At 44.5% G+C, this 19,136-nt stretch overlaps 1 protein-coding gene across 2 annotated transcripts in view; it reads left to right on the plus strand.

Moving 5' to 3' along the window:
- Positions 1 to 1,848: 1,848 nt before the first annotated feature.
- RUBCNL (rubicon like autophagy enhancer) overlaps positions 1,849 to 19,136 on the plus strand; it is an 80,973-nt gene continuing 63,685 nt past the window's right edge. The window contains exon 1 of one of the 2 annotated variants that reach the window (XM_029602886.1): positions 1,849 to 2,006. Coding sequence is in view for 1 of the 2 variants with exons in the window: in XM_029602885.1 (XP_029458745.1) it covers positions 13,768 to 13,841 (74 nt within the window). In the remaining variant the exon portion in view is untranslated. Of the gene's footprint in view, positions 2,007 to 13,681; positions 13,842 to 19,136 lie in introns of those variants that run through there. The other variant, XM_029602885.1, reaches the window with a different exon arrangement.

Genomic DNA, 19,136 nt, shown 5'->3' on the forward strand with positions numbered 1-19,136 from the left:
CTGTTTTGGGAAACCGTCCGTGCTGAGCTGAAACAGTGAGAATTATTGAAATAAACTGGAAGTACGTCCTTTCAGAAGGTGCATGAGATAATGGGAGGTAGAAGAACCTGGCAGAAAGGAAAATGAGATTTACTGGTCAAGGTTCTGGTGGCAAATTAGATCATCTAGGACTGAGGATGGGGCCAGAGAAGGGAACAGTGTTTCTCCTTCAATGTAATTCGATTAAGTGTTCAGGATCCCATTATATAGTTAGGTAATTTGAGTTACTTTGATGAGATCAAGTGTCTAATTTACATTGAGAAAGTAAAAAAGAAAGCTTTAGAGTTGTAATTACAAGAAACTTGTAAATCCATTTCCTAGATATGATCAGCCAAGCAGAATATTTGAACTATTCCAGGTGTTAGGAGGAATATATATGCACATATATTTTCTTAAATAAATTGTACATTTTGACTTGAAAATGATTTTACAAGAAGCATTTCCACTAAATCAGGTTGCTTTGATGTTGCAAATCAAAACAGTTGGAAAGTATAAGAAATTAATAATGTATGGAGCAGAATTCAGTTCCCCTCAGTCTCCTAGTAAGAAGTTTCTGTTCTGTCTTCAAATGCCGATTTTGAAGGTGTCTGGATTAAAAAATAACATCGCTGCTCCACGTGATTGTTTAAAAAAACAAATTATAACCGCAAAGCTAATAATGAACAAAGAAATGCAATTAAGCAGTGGTGTCTTTCAGTTTCTGAAAAGGCAACAGAGAAATAAAGGTCAATATACAAAAATAAAGGATGTAAATTGATAACCTTTTTATTGGACAAATACAATTCTTGACTAATTTTAGAAATTGTGACAAAGCAACAAGTATTAAAAAAAGGGTACTGTTAAGCAGATGTCTCACCTTGCCATGGAGGTGCGCTGGATCCTTAAGGCTATTTTCTGCTTCGCAGGCTGGCAGAAGCAGGGAGGGGAGGGGGAGATAATGTGTGTTGAAGGAAAAGGAGGAAAGAGCAATGGGCGAAGACAGTAAAAGAAGAAAGTAGAGAAGACAGTCAATGCAGGGATCGGAATAAAGCAATGAAGAGGAAAGCCAGGACTACAATGGAGAAGAGGGCACAATGGATGGAAAAGAGAGCAAGACAGAAGAGGTAGGCAGGTGAGAGAGTGGGAGAGGAAGGGCTGAATAGGAACAGACCACTGCAGTGAGAAACTGATCCTGATCATGGCCATTGTTAGAAGAGGGAGAAAGAGGCAGAAAGAAAGGAAGCCCACAGGAATAAAGGTGAACCTGATGGAGTTCTCCCCTCCCCCTAACGTCCTTAAGATGTGGTGTGGATAGGCACTAAACATAAAAGTTATTGGGAGGGTACACACACACCGATCTCAGAAGCTTTTATTCTTTGGGAAAGTAGGCTAAACATATGGTAGGAAACAGTAGGATAGGGAAGCAGAAACAGAGAAAACAGCAAGAGAGCAAACACTGAAGGCACACAGATAAGGTTGTATAAAAGAGCAGCGGGCTACCATGCAGAGATATGGGAGGGATTTTGTACTACTTAAATGGTAAGAGGACTGTTGGAAACTTTTGGTACGGGGATACTCCTAATCCTACATTAAAAAAGTAACTAACGAACGGTAGTTGCACACCGATCAAAGCTCCCATATTTTTCTTCACACTTTTCTTTCAGCTGAGGAGGAAACTGAATTCGGCCAAGGAAAAAGGTCGCGAAAGCTGCCTCTCTCTAGGAAAAGGCGTTGGCCTCGGTAACTTTTGAAGAGCTGTTGATTTGTAGGGACCGGGCTCCGCCTCCATTCATCTGGAAACGCAGCCGGTGGTGGGGGGAGGAGAGGAGGAGGAGGAGGAGCCTGCCTGGAGTGACTGAAGTGGGAAGAGAAACTTTCCTGTCCCCTCCAGTGGGCGCCAAAGGGCGGAGGGGAGGCGCCGAACTTTCTGCTGGAGCTCTCAGACTGTAGGGGAAGGAGAGGACGTCGGTGCGGATTGTGGGGTCCCGGTAAGAGGACGCCAATGCATGGGGGGCGGCCCGGCCATCAACTGCCAGGCTCTCTGTCCCGGCGGCGATCGCGCTCTCGCTTGGACTCTGAGGAGGAGCCGCCGCCGTCGCCGCTTTGTCTCGCGCTTCACCTCGCGGGACCCAGACCTCGCGCGCATGGGTCTGGTCCGGGGAGCGCGACACAGCTCAGGGTTCGCTAGAGGTCGCCGGGTCCGCTGAGTTTGTGTCCTAGGTGGAAGGGGTGGGGAAGCCTGACTTGTTAACTTATTTCCAAAGCGAAGGCATAGACCAGGAAACGAAGTGTAGAGGTACTGGGGGGGATCTGCAGGATGGAAGCGCGAGAGCTGCAGGTGGTTCTAGGCAGGTGACTGCCAGGAGTAGCCCAGAGATAAGGTCTGAGAGCCCAGGGAGCTCTCAAGGCAGGAACACAATTGCCAGCCTCAGACTTTCCTCTAGAATGCCTTTAACGATTTTATTGTATCAGCAGCAGACGAAACTTGCTTACGTTGTATATATCTTTGTTTCATCTCTTATTCCCGTGCATTCAAGTAGAGTAACGGGGCAAGCGCATTCCTTAAACGCAGCAATAGTAGCTAAAGTCTGGAAAACCGCAACTGCCCTTTCTGGCGGCTTCCTCCCTCTCGACGTCTTATTCCTTATTGTCGATTCCTCTTATCTTAAGACTTTGTCTACTGTATCATTCTGGTTTGGAGGGAAACTTCATTCTGGCTATAGCCCTTAATTTTAAAAGCTCTGTTCCCTAAGGCACTTTTCATGTTATAGTCCTTGCCCTGGTGACACCGCAGGTCATGGGAATAGCCGGCTTGGAGCTAGCGAGCTACAACTCTAGAAATCAGTTGGGTCAGTGCCAGCAGGTGGATGGCCAACTACCATCCAGCAAAGCTAGGCAGCTGGATTTTCAGGTAATATCTTGGCTAGTTTTGATAGCTGTCTAGACTATTGCAGAGCTTGGTGGTTTAAAAACAAGTGGGTGGGGTTGGGAGACGGCGTCAGGTGCCCGAGTTTAAGGATGGGGTTGTATGTGCTTTTCTATCCAGGATGGTAGAAAGCCAAAAGGAAGAAACATAATCTTATTTGGCTAAGGATTGATATTTTACAAGCAGTGAAACTTCTGTGGCTGGGATCTATATAGGCTGGGATGAGCTTGCATATAACTGGGTAGATTGAATTTTACATGGTGTCTATCAGTTGGCAAAGATTAAGGGTGGATTTTAAAAAGGCTAGTCCGGGGGGGGGGGGCTAGAGGTGCCCGATACAGCGGCCATTTGCTGCTATGCTGGGGGATTGCATGCCGGGTAGCACGCACACATACTTTTTGAAAATCTACCCCTTACTGCTGTATTAAACATCCGTTCCATGCCTGCAAGGAGTGCTGATGAAGTCTAGCACTGCTACTCCCCAGTTTACTTAAACTTACAATTGGGCTGATACGGTAAAGTGCGCTCCAGCGGGGCGCACTGTTAGCCCGCATTTGGCCACACGTTTTTGATGTGCTATTTTTACCCCTTAGACAGTAAGGGGTAATAGCGTGTTGAAAACACGCTGCCAACCCCCCCCCCCCTGAAACTAATAGCACCCGCAACATGCAAATGCATGTTGATGGGCCTATTAGTCATTCCCGCGCGATCCAGAAAGTAACGCCTGCCCAAAGTGATTCCCTCCCCATCCTTATTTTTAGATGTATGCATAAGTTTTCTGGGAAGACCTTATTCTTGACTTACCTATCCCGAAAATGTTTGTTGTCCATTGAATGGTTCAAGAGATGTGTGCATAGGAAACTATTTTCCACTGGCTATCATTTTGGGAAAACAACATTGTGGTTTCTAGCTTTTGTACAGTTAGAGCTACTTAAGTAAAACTTTGATCGCTGAAAGTTGAATGGTTGGCAGTGACAGATTTGGTGAAATGCTGGCGTTACGCGCCCCTCCCCAAATGGATGCTCAGAGCCCGGCCTGGCTTCTCCTGCCACCTCTTCCTCCCCCCCCCCCCCCCCAACTCTGGCAAACCTCCAAGACTTGCCTTGCTCCTACTGTCACTCTGCTGAGCCTGGAAGCCCTGCTCTGCTCTCTGGCCACAGACCACCACTCTACCACACAATGCTGCGCAGGGATCACAGGCCCACCCACCCACCCTCCCTCCATATACAGAAGCTCAGAGGAGCAGGGACTGGAGCGTAGGCTTAGTCCCTGCAAGTGCTGCATTGGAGTTCCATGTTGATGGGGGGGGGGGGGGGTCAATGGGGCATTGGGGACTAGGAATTTTGCCACCCTCTCAAGTTTTGTTACCTTAGGCACAGGCATAATGTTTTATAACATAATATCCTCACGGATGACAACACAACATAAGCAATTTTTTTTAAATTCAAAAAATGCCAAAAAAGAGGGAGTTTGTAAATGGCTTACAGAATTTTTTAAATGAAATTTGGGAGTTTGAAAGGTGTTTTTTTTAAACTGCATTAGATTTAAAAAAAAAAAAAATCCTGTTTTGTTTTTTGCTGTAGCATTTTTGTGTTCCAGTTAATACTGGGAAATAGTCAAATGAAAAATGTTGGTATTGTTTCCCCTACTTGTCTCTCTGAGCACTCATGCATGCACTTCCACTAGCAAAAGCTACTGTAGGCTGCACTTGAAAGAACAGAAGAAAGATGGCATTTATAGCTTAACCCAAGGTAAACAAAACCAACTCCATGAATGCTTGCAGACATCCAGCATCAGTATTAATTAAGGGACCAAGGTAGTAAGCCAGGAGTGGCCAATCTTTCATGCAGCAAGAGCCGGAAACTGGACTTCACAGAGCCTTACAGTTTCAAGTGACTGGGCATACTGGGGGAATAAAGAGAAGAGGTCCCACAAAGACCCCTTTTCCCCTCAGCTCCACCAGTATCTTTTAGTTCCTCCACCCTGTCCCGCTCTTTCAAAGTTCTCTTACCCTCTTCTGACCAATCTCTCTCTGTGCCCCTTCCTGTTTCTATCAGGTCGACTCTCTCAATCCACCTACCGGTCTTTCTCAGTTCCTCCCCCTGTATCAACCAGACTTCCTCTGTCCTCCCACCAGTGTTTCTTGCTCTGTTCTCCTACCCTGCCCCCACCAGTCTCTCTCAAGCCCCCAGTCCTGTTCCTACCTGGCTCTCATAGTCCTCCCACCCTTTTCTCACCAGCCTTTCTTAATGTCCCACCCTGTTCCCACAAGTCTGTCTTGTGGGAACAGGGTGGGACAGAGATCAGTCTATCTCTGTCACATCCTGTTCCTACCTTGATTTGTGTCCTTCTGTCAGCCTCTCTCAATTCCCCCAGCCTGTCCTCCACAATCTCTCTCTCTCTTTCAGTCCTTCTACTCTGCCCTGCCAGTCTCTCTGTTCTCTCACCCTGTTCTGGCCAGTTTCTCTTAATTGTTTCACCCTGTCCCCATCAGTTTCTCTCGCTATCAGTTTCTTTCTGTTACCACCAGCTTCTCTGAATCCTCCTACCAGTCTTTCAGTTCATCCACCTGTGCCCACCAGTCTCTCTCAGTCCCCACCCTGCTCCCCACAGTTTCTTCCTTATCCTGTCCCCACCAATCTCTCTATTCACTCAATTCTCTATCCTATCCCCACCAGTCTCTTTCTTGGCAGCCACAGCATAACATCCGTCACAAGAACATCTTCCATCCCATGTGCTACTTTACCCGTCTCCCTGTCTCCCCACCCTCTGCCTGGCACCAATATCCTGCAGACACCTTTTTTCTCCCTTACATCTCAGTCTCTCTGCCTCTTCCCTGCCCTATCCCTCCTGTCCTGTGTAGTACTGCTCAGTTGCTATGGGGACAGGAGACCACGAGCCTCAATTTACACATGAAAGAGCCACATGTGGATCCTGAGCCACAGGCTGGCCACCCCTGTACTAAACTGTGGAGTTTTCCTCAGAAATGGGTCAATATTGCTTCAAAAAATGTTGCATGTTGCCTGCTGCTGATTTCGCCAGACACCTTTTTTTTTTTTTTTTACCACTTTACCATATTAACCTCGATTTTTTATATCTGTTTCTTCCCACTTCCAAGTTTCTATTCCCCCTGTTCAATGTAACTTTGCCTCTTTTCCATGATGTTTTACTTTATTCCAGTTCCGTGTAAACCGATATGATATGCTTATATGAATGTCTGTATAGAAAAGTTTTAAATAAAATAAATATACTTTGCAGGCTAAAATTTTCAAAAAAAAAAAAAAGTGCATGTGAAATCACAGATCCTCTTTTTCTTCCTAAAGATTTTCTCATGCAGAATAGCTAATGAGCAGATTTGCATGAATTTTCAGATCATTTAAGTGATTTTTCTTAAGTTTTTTTTTTTTTTGTGACCAGTTTTGCATCTTAAAATGTTTGTTAAATTTTGCATGCACTACATACATTTTTGCATTTTAACACACACTATCATGTTTGTAAAGCTGTTCATGGATTAGTATACAGTGCTGGGACAACTAAAATGCTCAGATTACAAAGTCCACATAGAAAATTGGATTAGTAATCTAGTCACGTGGTGACAGCTGTTAGCCAAAGGTTTGGAAAGGATGTCCCCAGTTGGTTGATATTAACTTGGGGAGTGACGAGATTGAAAAGGGTGGTTAGTGTTAAAGGGACAGATGCAAAAGAGTGCACTGTTTTTAACCCGTGGTTGGGTCAAGTTAGGGAAACGGATGCTCGGTTAACCAGTGTCCGTTCCCTAACCTGTGGCTGTGCGCCAGTTAAGAAAACAGACACCGATAAATTCAGAGTCCGTTTTTTCTTAATCCATGGACAGCCAACCTCTCCTGGGTGCCCGCTGCCAAGGAGTTATTAGGGGCATGCAATTGACCCTAGTGTCTCCTTGGCAGCGCGACCTCTAATTTTAAATATTGCATGACGCCCCCACGAGAGGTGCCTGGGTGTATGTTAGGAAAGCGGGCGCTGAACACTCGGTGCCTGCTTTCAGTGCATTATTTTTTTTGCATCGGCCCCAAAGTTTCTTAACATTGTCATCCTTTCAGGAGTCTATGCAGGCTTGCAAATGAAAATCCTATCTTTTTAATGGGCGTGGCAGTCCATTTGAGACATTGTCAATCAAATTGTATGGAAGAGCTTTAATTGTAGTAAGAGAAAAATCAAATTAAGGTAGATCTGTTCTCCCCTGCTGCTTTTCTTATTTATTTTTCATTTATTTTGCAGCATCTGGGCTGTATGTTCAGTGGGACAGATGTATGTAAGTTGTTGGTCACTCGGGCTAATTAGTAGACCCAATTTCACACTAACTCATGCACGCACAACTTTTCTTTTAATATTGCATTTCCTTTTCCGAGAGAGGCTGTTTTTACCACATGGACTTGAGGCTGGTCACCTTCAGATTGTAGAGAATCAGTGACATAACCCTGTCTATTTTAGTTTATTAAAAATGTGTATACTGCATGCATACATTGATGCCTATTTATGGTTATGCTTGTTAACTGTTACAAAATTCTATTACTTGTAATGCTTATTTTAAAAGTTTTATATACCGCGCGCTACAATGGATTTAGATCGAGGCGGTTTACAAAATAAATATATCAAAAAACAGCTCTGTAAAGGCTTTTTAAACAAAGTTATAAGAGCCATTTTGAAAGACTTTACACATGGCTTGGTTGTATCTTCATCAGGAAGGGAGTTCCATGGTATTGGGCCTGCTGCAGAAAAGGCTCTGTCCCTGCTGCTGATTAAATTGGCCAACTTTAATGTTGGGATTTCAAGCAGTTTCTTTTGTCCTGAGCTTAGTGACTTGGGTGTTCTATAAACTTTCAGCACAGAACTCATCCAGCTTAGATGGTCCAGGTTTAGCAAGTTGAAAATGACAGCTAGTTTGTACCGTATCTGCCATTTGGTTGGGAGCCAGTGGAGGTCTGCCAGAACAGGTGTTGGCGTGGTCGCACATTTTAGAACTAGAACCAGCTGAAGTGGATGAGTATGTGGCGACCCACACATAATATACTTATTTAGACTTTTTATATTCAGCTTTTCGGCACTTCAAAGCAGATTCATTTAGATACTATAGGTATTTTCCTATCTCCAGGGGGCTCCCAATATAACAGGGTCATTTATCCAAATGCTTTAGGGCGTTATCGTGCTCATTAGGGTCCTAACGCCCGTGATAACGCTGTAATGCACGTGATAAATACCGCATCGTGAAATGCTTGTGTAAATTTCAAGTTAGTGTTGAGTAGGAGGAGTTTAGGCAGAGTAAATGGAAATGGGGGTTAGTTAACGTGGCATGTGATAAAGTAATGCACGCTATCACTGGATTTAACGCCAGAAATAACTGCACCTCTTTTCTCTGTGTTATGCCTGTGTTAGCTGTGCGTTACCAGCCGAAACTATTTATCGCAAATGCCAGTTTGGGAGAGGAGAGAGAGAGCCTCTGTGGAGGCTCACTTTTATATTTGAACTTTTTATACTACTGTAAGAGGGGGGGCACTAGTAACTCAGGGTGAAGTTGGTGGGGGGTTGGGTTTTGGTGGGGGGAGCACTTTTTACATGCACAGTCATACATACGAACAGCATAGTTGCCATCAGTGAAGATTTAATGTGATTTGGAGTGATGAAAGGTGAAAGAAGGGTAGATTTGTACCAAGTTCTCTCGACCTAGCTTGATGCTAGGTAGAGAGTAAATGGTACCTGAGGCAGCAGAAGATAAAAGTGACTTGCCCAGGGTCACAAGGAGTTTGAACCCTGGTTTCCCTGATTCACAGCCCACTGCTCTAACCACTAGGCTACTCCTCCATGCCACATAGTGTTACAGTAGTCCAAGTTAAGTACCATTGGGTGTTGGCTCACAGGAGCCATGGAAGTGATAAGGGCTGATAGTTGGGCATGTGGTTAAATCGTAAATATTTCAAAGGTCCTTCAAAGCATATGGTTTTGAATTGCATGGGAAGGTGTGACCGTACACTTCCAGGAATTCCAAATGTCTGCTGTAATGTCTGTTCTTGGGATATTGACTCCTCTTTAATTGCGAAAGAGACTGGAGCACTATGCTAAGAACAGGTGTTGTGCTGAGGCGAGCTTTCTAGGTTTCTGGAAGCAGATAATGTTCTGAGATTTGTTACTCCACATTCATTAAGCATTATGAAAAAAGATAGGACATTTCTAAGACAAAGAGAAGTGCGTGTTTAGGAAAAAGATGTTAATTTATTTTCTTAAATTTATTATTGCACTTAATTTTTTTTTTCTTTATTTACAATTCTTATATACTGCTTGTTTCCACAATTAGCTCAATGCAGTTTACAAAAAAGTCATAACACTTAAACGATAGTTTAACATAATGCAAAAATTAAATAGTATAAATCAAAATTACTCGTTGTAAAATCTTCTATAAAATACTCGTAACCTTTTTTTCTAAAAACTTTTATATCATTTTCAGCATGTTAGTCATTGTCTAGGTGGTTATAAAAATTAAAAAAAAACCCTAACACCCCAGGTGAGGCTTTAGCTCAGGGATGTCGGAATGGCCCTTACAGCCAGATAGCTAAGCCAAAATATTAAACTTGGTGGGCTGCTCTCTTCTCTGCCTCCCCATCCCCAATTCAGGAGGTGGGGGGTCCCAGAGAAGAGTCATGTGGGCTCTGTCACCGCCTTATACTCCTTTCCCAAGGTGACCTTCCTAGGAAAGATGGTCCATGGCGAGTTGGTGGGGAAGAGGATGTTTATTTGGTGTGGGGGTTGGAAAAGGGGGGACAGAGTGGAGCAATGGGATAGAAGTGAAATAGTCTGCTGGGGAGCGGCCGCTTTTGTGGGAACCGAGTTGGCAGCCCTGCCCAGCTGTGACTTGGTGACTTTGTCAGACCAGTTAAATAAAAAGCGCCGCAGGCCACGTGTTTGACATCTCTGCTTTAGATGAAATTTAAATAGTTGATGTAATTAGCGCTGTTAGTAAATAGAGAAAACCTTATCTGCTTGACCTTTAGTTTTCAGGGCTTTTATGCCGGTAGCTTAAAGCCAGATCGACCATGTTGTATTAATGCAGTTCTAAACTTAAAACTGTGGTTTAATGGAGCTGAAATAAAATAAAATATTTGCTGCATTAATCTGTTCCTCTCCGTGTGTGTAGTACTGCTGAATAATAATTGTAGACCATTTATAGTTGAATTGTATTTAAATCCATGCATTGGCTCTTTGCCCCTGGGCCGCTATCTTTTGGAGGTGGAGCACTTGTGTGGTATCCAGGATATAAGGATGAGACTTGCTTGTTTCCCTCAAGATAATAGCCATTTAAGAGCTACTTCCTTTGAAATGAGAAAACTTTGTCCTGCAGTGAGCTATCTTCATCTTCCTCTTCTGCTGGACTCTGGCCCTTGTAAGCAAATAGCCTTGGCACCTGATTCCAGCACAGAGGGGAAAAATGATTCCGTCCTGGTCTTTTCGACTCTTGTTTCAGAGATGGTTTTTTTTTTGTATAGAGAAAATTTGCCAAATGCTTTGAAAATGCAGGAGGGATCTTTGCCTGCTCCCCTATGACTTGGGGGTTAGGTAGTCATCCAGTAGGTGTTTTGCTCTCTGATGGAGTTGGTCATGAACCATCTGGTTGACTAATTTGGGTACCTGCCAGGTTCTTGTGGCCTGGTTTGACCTCTTTTGGAAACAGGATGTTGGGCTTGATGGACCCTTGGTCTGACCCAGCATGGCAATTTCTTATGTTCTTAAGTATTTGAAGACCATCCCAGCTCTGTGAATTTGAGAGAAGATTTGAAAACAAGTCCTCTCTTGGGATGGAGGGTGAGATTCCACAATTGAGCTGCACTGAATTTGCTGTATGTATGTTGAGAATGCATGGGAGTATTTGAAAGCAGGAGAAACCTTAAATACGCCTGCTGGTTGCTGGCCTTTCATAGGTTGCCCATGTGTGTTCTATTAAACACCGATCTGGGCAATTGGATTAGCTCCTAAATAGAAAAATAATATGGTGCTTGTGGCAAAGTTTTGGATCGGGCACAGTTCCAGCATAAAACCAAACACTATTAGTAATTCAAAACATGCATTTAGGTTATACATTTTAGCAGCTGGTCATAGGTGTCTTTCTTCCTGTGTGAAAGGATTTAAGAAGGGAAGTCCAGATTCTGGGCAAAAATCCAGGTGCCCAGAATTGGGCAGTGAGTTCAGGCCTGAGGAGATAGGAAGAGAAAAATCTTAAAAAAAAACAAAACAAAAAAAAAACTATAAAGAATCTTCCCCCCAGGCTTCTAAGAAAATTAGCTAGAACCTATGGGGTGGATATTAAAAGGAGCATGCAGCCATCCAGGTGCGCGCTGTTCCCAGTGCTTGCACGTGGACGCGCTGACTTTATAACGTGTGCATGTTATAAAATCAGATGGCCGTGCACAGGGGTGGGCGAATTTTCGTAAACTGTGTGGCAACGCAATTGAGCCTTCCCCAGTTCCCTCCCAGTCCGCTCCAATTAAGGAGCGGACTGGGAGGGAACTTCTCTATGCCCCCCCCCCCCCCCACACCTGCACTTCCTCCCTCTTCTCTTCTCCTCTCCTCTCCTCCCCAACCCCTAAACCTAACTTTCCCTAAATGTTTTGTTTTATTACTTCCTTACGGCTCCTCTGGAGCAGCAGTAATCTCCGTGTGCCGGCATGTGCTTCCCTGGAACAATGGCTAATAGCCGCTGTCTCAGCCCGCCCCTTTTTCAGAGCCCGGCACTTGTGCGCGGCGTAGCCGGGCCTGTTATAAAATGCGCGCTGCACATGCCTTTGAAAATTTGGCCTTACATTTCTTTCCTTAAAGATTCCACACCTGACTTTAGCCATTATTTCTTTAGTCGTCATACCCAGGAACTGATGGTCTTAAAACTAAGCAGTCTTATATCATAAACCTCTCTTTGCTTCACAATTAGCTCTTGATAGATACTCAGATTGAGGGTTTTTTTGTTTAAGTTTGGTTACAGACAATTGTACTGCAAAGATATTTGAACAAAACCAGTATTCTGAAACTATGGTGTGACTTTTCTGCTTCTTGTATGAATGGAGTTCCCTTGGTTTGAACCCTTTCAACATGCTTGAGGCGTTGCATTGTAAAAGGGCGCACATTGTCTAGTACCTTTATGCTTTGCTGTTGATTCCGGTTTCAGATTCTATTCAACTTCAGTTTGTTTATTTTTTTATTTAGACCCTGACTCTAGGTCTTTGTGGTGTCTAGGTTATGGGTTGCCTCCCTCCCGCACCCTCCAGACTATGGTCCATAAGCCTCACCTGGCTCACGGTTGAATTTCATTTGGTCTGTGGCAGCAGGAGTGCTTTCTGCCACCTGCTCGATCTCTGACTGATACCGTAAACATGTTGAAAGTTCCCAGGCCAGCACTTCTTTCCTTATGGCTGATCCAGGGGTTCTAGGTTTATGGTATGTGTGTTAGAAGCTATAACACAAGCCTTAAAACTGGTACTAGTTGTACCTATGCATAATTTAAATTGTAATCCTCTTCTTTAAGGATGTTATTCTTATTTCTTTACTCTTTGTAGTCAATGAATTGTTAGCACAATGTCCAAAAAGAATTCTGTGAAATCAGATTGGTGGATTATTCTGCCCTTACTGGCAGATGAGGATGATCAGATGTACAGCTTCATTCTTGCTGCACAGATGGTAGTAATCGATCCAGAAGTGCAGAGTGGAAAAACTTTGCTGCTAAAATATGGCATCAGATGGCTGTCACTGTGGTCTGAGGCGCTTTCCTGCTGCTGTCTGCAGAGAGGAGGAGGGAAGAAAAGAGGAAGGGAGACTGGATTGAGCATTGGGGAAGAACTAACAAGCAAAAAATAAAATAAGCCCCCTCCCCAATAAAGAAACAAGCACATAAATTTAAAGTTTAAAATATAAGGAAGAGGGTTTCACCCCCTCCCCCCAGCTCCATAACAAAAAAATGTTTGTTAGCTTAAGTTTTCAAAATTTTAATTCCAGCCTTACAGATGATTGCTGTAAAAGGGTAGTGGTCTGTATGACTCTAAAGGTAGATGGCACAGCAGGGGTGCAAACAGAGGAACTATTAGGGTGGTGAGGTGTTTTACCCTAATTTCCTACAGGGAAACTGGTCTTGGAAAAATATCATCTGTGTGATTGTCCTCCTTTCTAATAACTTTTAAAACATTCATCCAGTTTAGTTCAGATGTTGAGATTTCTGCCCCGGATAGCAGAGCACGCAGTCATCCCGGGCTCCTGACCCTTAGAATTGCTGGTTGTTTTTTCTTCATCTTTAGTTCATTTCCCTTGCAATCAGAGCACATTGTGATGTCATCGAGCTGCCTGGAGGTCCCGGATCTCATAGTTGGGAAATGTAACCTGCCACATGAGTTATCTCTCTTTTTAAAAGAAGAAAGAGATGCTGAAATTTCAGGGAGGTCTGAGCATGTTATGGTGGTAATGAGGATTTTTAGAGCTGCCCTGCCATTGGTTGACATTGAGAGATTTTGAAAACTGCCTTGCCATTGGTTCGTACTAATAACTATATGTAAATATCTATACTGTAAAAGGAAATTAGGTATGGTAAACTGTTCACACATCTCCTTGTGTTAATTTTTTAAAGATATTTGTTAGTGAAAGGAATGCAGAGGTGTAAATTTTAAGGCTCAGGCAAGCAGGAGTAAATTGCGGAGGAAGCCATGGAAAACACAAGAATAATTACAAAAATGCTGCTCAGTGATGTTTGCGGAGGGGTTGCCACGAAAGATTTGTCTCTTTGAAGATGATACAAAGATCAGTAATGGGGTGGAATCCAGATGAGTGTACCCCAGTTTTGGAAGCCAAGTTGGTCTACACGCCTCACTATATCCAGTATCCCTGCCCCGAGGAGGTTAGTACAAAGATTTTTTTATGATAGCTCATTTGTCTAATGTGCTCATGTGGAACTGAAGCTTCCAGGAGCCATCGACTTGAAGCCATAAGTATTACCAGTATGACCAGTCCAGCTTGCTAGAGCTATATAGTCTGTGGCTGGGGGATTTGGTGGCTCACTTTCCTGGATCCTGCTATGTTGCCTACATATGAAAGCAAAGCACATTGTAGAAGAACATGTGTGATCTGTATCCATGTGATTGAGGTCTGCTGAGTAAGTGTTGGAATCATTGAATATGTAAGTGGTGCTAGGGCTATCCTAATAGCATCTAGTCTTTAATGGAGAACCACTTTCTCTGGTGATGAGCAGGGCTGAATTAGCCACTTTCCAGTACCAAATGGATCCATCTCTCTAGCTTAGTTTTCCTACTGCACATTCATGGGAATTCCTGCATGCTCTATCTCGTGAGCTCCTTGGTCGTTTTGTTTTTTTTTTTTTCATTCACACTTGCACATGCACTTGTATCCTCTCTCTCAATTTTTTCATTTACTACCTTTTGGGTGTTTGAAAACTTTCCTTCACTATATTGGCAGCCCCTCGCTATTTAAAAAACCCCAAAAACCACAAACAGAAGATATTTGGTTCCAAGAATGTTGTGGGCAGTTTCAAGAACTGTCTGTGACCACAGAATGTCTTTCACCAGTGGCCACATCTGCTACAAATGATTGGGGACCAGACTTGGAAAACTGAGCTATGCAGGTCAGTGAAGAGCAGGAGCCATTTCTCCTTCTGGAATGCTGAGTTGAGCATTGGTTCCGTGAGCAGAGCTCCCCTGGTCTACAGTGCCAGTCCACGAATCCGCTTATGTTGAGACTGAGCAAGAAGCATGCTGTATGGTGCATTCCTGAACTTCCTCTTCATCTTGAGGTACTTTGCTATGAACGCAAAATTCAAAACCTTCCAGGCTAGAGATCTGGATCCTATTTTCCCCATGCAGCAGCATCAGATCTGGTGAAGACTTTATTTCTTTGGTGGCCAGTGTCAAGGAAGGTGCTCTTGAGCCTCTCCTGTCAAGGATGGGCAACTGGAGTCCCACTTGCATGCACATCTATCAAGCCTGCCAGCCATGGAGTTTAGACCCTCTGCCATGCAAACCATCCTCAGTAGTATGGACTCCAGTCATCTTTCAGAGGATGAAAAGTAGAGTGAGGATGATTCAGACTACCCCCAGGATCTTTTTTCCCTCTGAAGTAACTAAGATCTCTGCCTTAATCACCATCTTCAATGGGATCTTGGGTTAGCATTCCCCCTTCCTTGTGGCTTTAAGGGAAGGATCCACGGGATACTTTATATCCCTTTACGTGGTCAGCCAGAGCATTTGTCCACATCAGAAGACCTCGCATTCCAGGTGCAAAGTTGTGTAGGTAGGGAAAAGTAACCCACACTTTATTTACATGATATTAGGTTCCATATTAGGCGTTACCCTGATCCTTTTTCCAGGCTTAATCATCATGGACAATACTCTGAAATCCTCAGCTCAGTGTGCAGTAGCAGTCATAATAGCAAACAATGTTAAGAATTATTGGGAAAGGAATGGAGAATAAAAGAGTGGAATAATACCTCTATCTCTCCATGGTGAGACCACACCTAGAATACTGTATGGAATTTGGATAGCTGCATTTCAAAATAGATATAGCTGAACTGGAAAAGATACAGAGAACAGTGACCAGAATGATAAAGGGCATGGAATGGTTCCCCTATGAAGAAAGGCTAAAGAAGTTAGGGCTGTTTAGATTGGAGAAGATACAGCTGAGGAGGGATATATATGATAAGAGGCCTATAAAATCATGAGTGGAATAAAATGGGTAAATACAAAAACTAAAGTATACAGCTTTATATTTGAAAAAAATAAGAGGACACTTCATGAAATTAGTAAGTGCATTTTTAAAACAAGTTTTGAGAATTTTTTTCACTCAATGCACAATTGGAATTCATTGCTGGAGGATGTGGTAAAGGCAGCTAGCATACCTGAATTTAAAAAAAAGTTTGGACAAGTTATTGGAAAAGTCCATAAACTGTTCTTAACCATATAGACTTGAGAAAAGCCACTACTTATCCCTGAGTGTTACCAGCATGGGATTTTTCTACTGTTTGTGATCCTCCCGGGGTTGTATACTGTTGAAAACAGGATACTGGGCTTGATGAACCCTCTCTCACCCACTATGGCAATTCCTGTGATAAGTTTCTGGAAGGCCATTGGTGTCAGTGTCCAAAAAGTCGAGGACATTCGCATGGATGTTTTCGGCATTCGTCGGATTCTGGAAACTCAGAGCCAGCAGCAATCCCAGTGAATTAAATTCTTTGGGACTTGCAAACAATTTTGGATAATCAGCCTCCTATGACCCAGTAACAAGGTAACTGGACCATAAATATAGAGTTCAACAGCCTCCTGGGTTGGGGTAGGTCAGCTTCCACACCAGTCTGAGGTAATGGAGTCTGTTAAAATGAACTAAAGAAATCAGAATTTTTTCCAACACACCTTTTCTCCCCCCACCCCCCTCCCTGGGCAAGGGCCTTAGGTAGTTGAACAATTTTAAGAAGAAAGTCTTTGAGAATTCATCAGTTGTATATGGTACATGAGTGCATTGATAAACTGAAGCCTCTGGTAGAGTCTCTGAACAAGGAGAGTGTGAAGGTTATCAGCAGGTTCTTCTAGATGCACCATCTCATCTGGTCAGTGTTAGATTCCTTTGAACTGTGGCAAGATCCTCTGCAGCAGCCATTGGGGCATGAATTATGGTCTGGTTGAGAGGCAGCAGCCTACATGGGAATTTTCATGACAAGTTTGCTAACGTACCATATTCTGGGGGCAATCTCGGGAATTGGATTAAGGAGCAGCACATGGTCATTCAGTCTGTTGGCAGGAACTGAGCAACCTTCTTTCTTTTAGATGTCCTTACTTCACTTTAAGTGCTCCTCTTTTTTTGTCAGTTTCAGCGGTATTGCACTCCATCTGCTCTGCCACAGCAACATCCTCTGGCATGCTGATGTCCACATTAGACAACAGCTTAAGATTCCACAATAAGCCCAGCCCAAACCTGGAACCACAAAGCATGGGGCAAAGGCACAAAAGACCCCGAACGGAAAGCATAATTTGGCTAATCTGGTAAAAAATGGGGGGCCATGGAGGAAAAGTGTTGAAGGGGTAGCTCGGTGACCTTAGCACCGATACGACGCAGTTCGCCTCCAAGGAAATCAAGGATTGGGCAGTCACCCAGAAGCAAGTTATCCCACCTATCCTTAAAAATGCTTTACCTGATACAGGTGTGCAGATTCCGGTAGGCTGTGCAGAGCATGCTTCAGCATCTCCTCACGAGCCCCGCGCTAGAACTCAGCCCAAGCGAGATGCGGTACAGGTCCCCATCCTGGCCTGCTTCCTGCTCAGTCTGAGCATTTCAGCCCCAGCCATTCCACTGGCCTTCCTAAGACTCAACCTTATGGTGACCTGGTCAGCGCCACGTGTTACTGGGGATACAGGCCTTACAAGACTGGCCCAACTGCTTTTCAATCTCTACTGTACCCACACCATGATTCCTCACCATATCCTGAATGGGGTCTGGATTGAGGAGGGCGAAGTCCCTCCCTGAACAATATAGAGGTAGCCACAGTTGTGATGAGCAGTCGCCAGTGCCTCTCGAGGGAACTCTGAGAAAGGGAGATGGTGACGCACGCAGTCAGAGATGACGCTCATTGTCAGTGCACTCAGCAGACTCCCGTCGCAGCTTCCCTGCTTGCAGATCCCTGAAGTTGTCACTAAGGACCCCTTCACAGTCAGTGCAGCCAGACGAAGAGCAGAGTAAGCCTGATGAGCATAGCGTGGAAGAAGTTCCCCCTAAGGAAGCATATAGGCAGGGAGAGGCACAGTCATTCATCAATCTCTTCCTCACTTAGTGGCTCTTCCAGCTCATTCTTCTCTTCCTCCTGTAGCTCTCTTCCTGCTTCGGTGTCTTGTGTTCAGGAGTGGGGGATGCTGTCTGTCCTCACAAGCTATCAGAATCGGAACACAAACTGTGGGAACTCGTGCCTAGACCTCTCAGGTGTTGTATCAGACACAGGCATTACATTGACTTGTTCTGCTTGATGGAGGGACATAGGAGGTGGGACCAGACCAAGCGGGAGAGGAGAAAGGAGCTAGAAGCAGCCAAGCCCAAACCAAGATCATAAATTGGGCGCATGCTTTTGTGTGTTTGACCTTGATTGTGGTGCATTCCAAGCTTACTGTGATGTAGCCCTTGCTCTCTTTCTTGGACACTATCCTGGGTGCATACAAAGAATACAGTGGTTTTGCATGGCTCAGGTATGACGAGGCCTTCTGTGAGAGAGTGGCTAGTAGGTCCGCCATGTCGTGGAGAAAACAGGATGTCTGCCTGTAGCTCACAAAAATGTCTACCTGGGCTGTTGACGCTAAAGCCAGTTTGTGGCCCTTTCGGAGCGATCCTTTATGCAGTGGGCAAGCCAGGCGCCCGCAAGGCACAAGCAGTGCATTTTGGAAATGCAACCATGGCTCCTGCTCCGCAACTGACTGCAGATTTAAACATGCAGCCGATGTGCCGCACCACACCACGCCAATAAATGGTCGTGCAGTGATTAAGTGAGGGGATGGAATTGTCCTTAGCCCCAGCACCAGTGAGGTGGCAAGCAATGTTTCCCTGGTTGGCCTGCTGTCCCAACAGGGCTGCGGCAAATACTGTACTGAGCGGTTTCCGAGAGGATTTCTTCCTTCCCCATACGGGTCAGCCACAATCTGCTAAGGTGGCCAGAGCTCCTTCCGTATGCATTCTGGCTGACATTGTTCGGGAGAACTTCGGAAACGAGGTTCAGCTGGGGCGCACATAGCCAGCCCATTTGCTGAGCCTCCCCTAGAGCACCTGGTGCTCTCCTCTCTAGCAGTTGTTCCCAAAAAGGAGCCTGGAAAATACAGGCTCCTATCCTTTCACATCCACTTGGAGCTTCTGTGAACGACCATGTTCCCTTGGAATACTGCTCAGTGCAATATTCATCCTTTGACACCGCTTTGGACTTATTAAAATCCTGTGGTCAGGGCGCCCTCATGGCTAAAGCAGACATAGAGTCTGCATTTAGGCTGCTCCCAGTTCACCCGAGCAGTTTCCATCTACTCTGCTTCCAATTCGAAGGTAGGTTTTACTAAGACAAGTGTTTGCCAATGGGATGCTCAGTCTCGTGTGCTTATTTCAAGACCTTCAGTACCTTCCTTCATTGGGCAACTGAGGAGACTTCCAGGCTAGCATGGCT

Source organism: Rhinatrema bivittatum, chromosome 5 (genome assembly GCF_901001135.1).
Source record: "Rhinatrema bivittatum chromosome 5, aRhiBiv1.1, whole genome shotgun sequence".
Lineage (NCBI taxonomy): Eukaryota > Metazoa > Chordata > Amphibia > Gymnophiona > Rhinatrematidae > Rhinatrema > Rhinatrema bivittatum.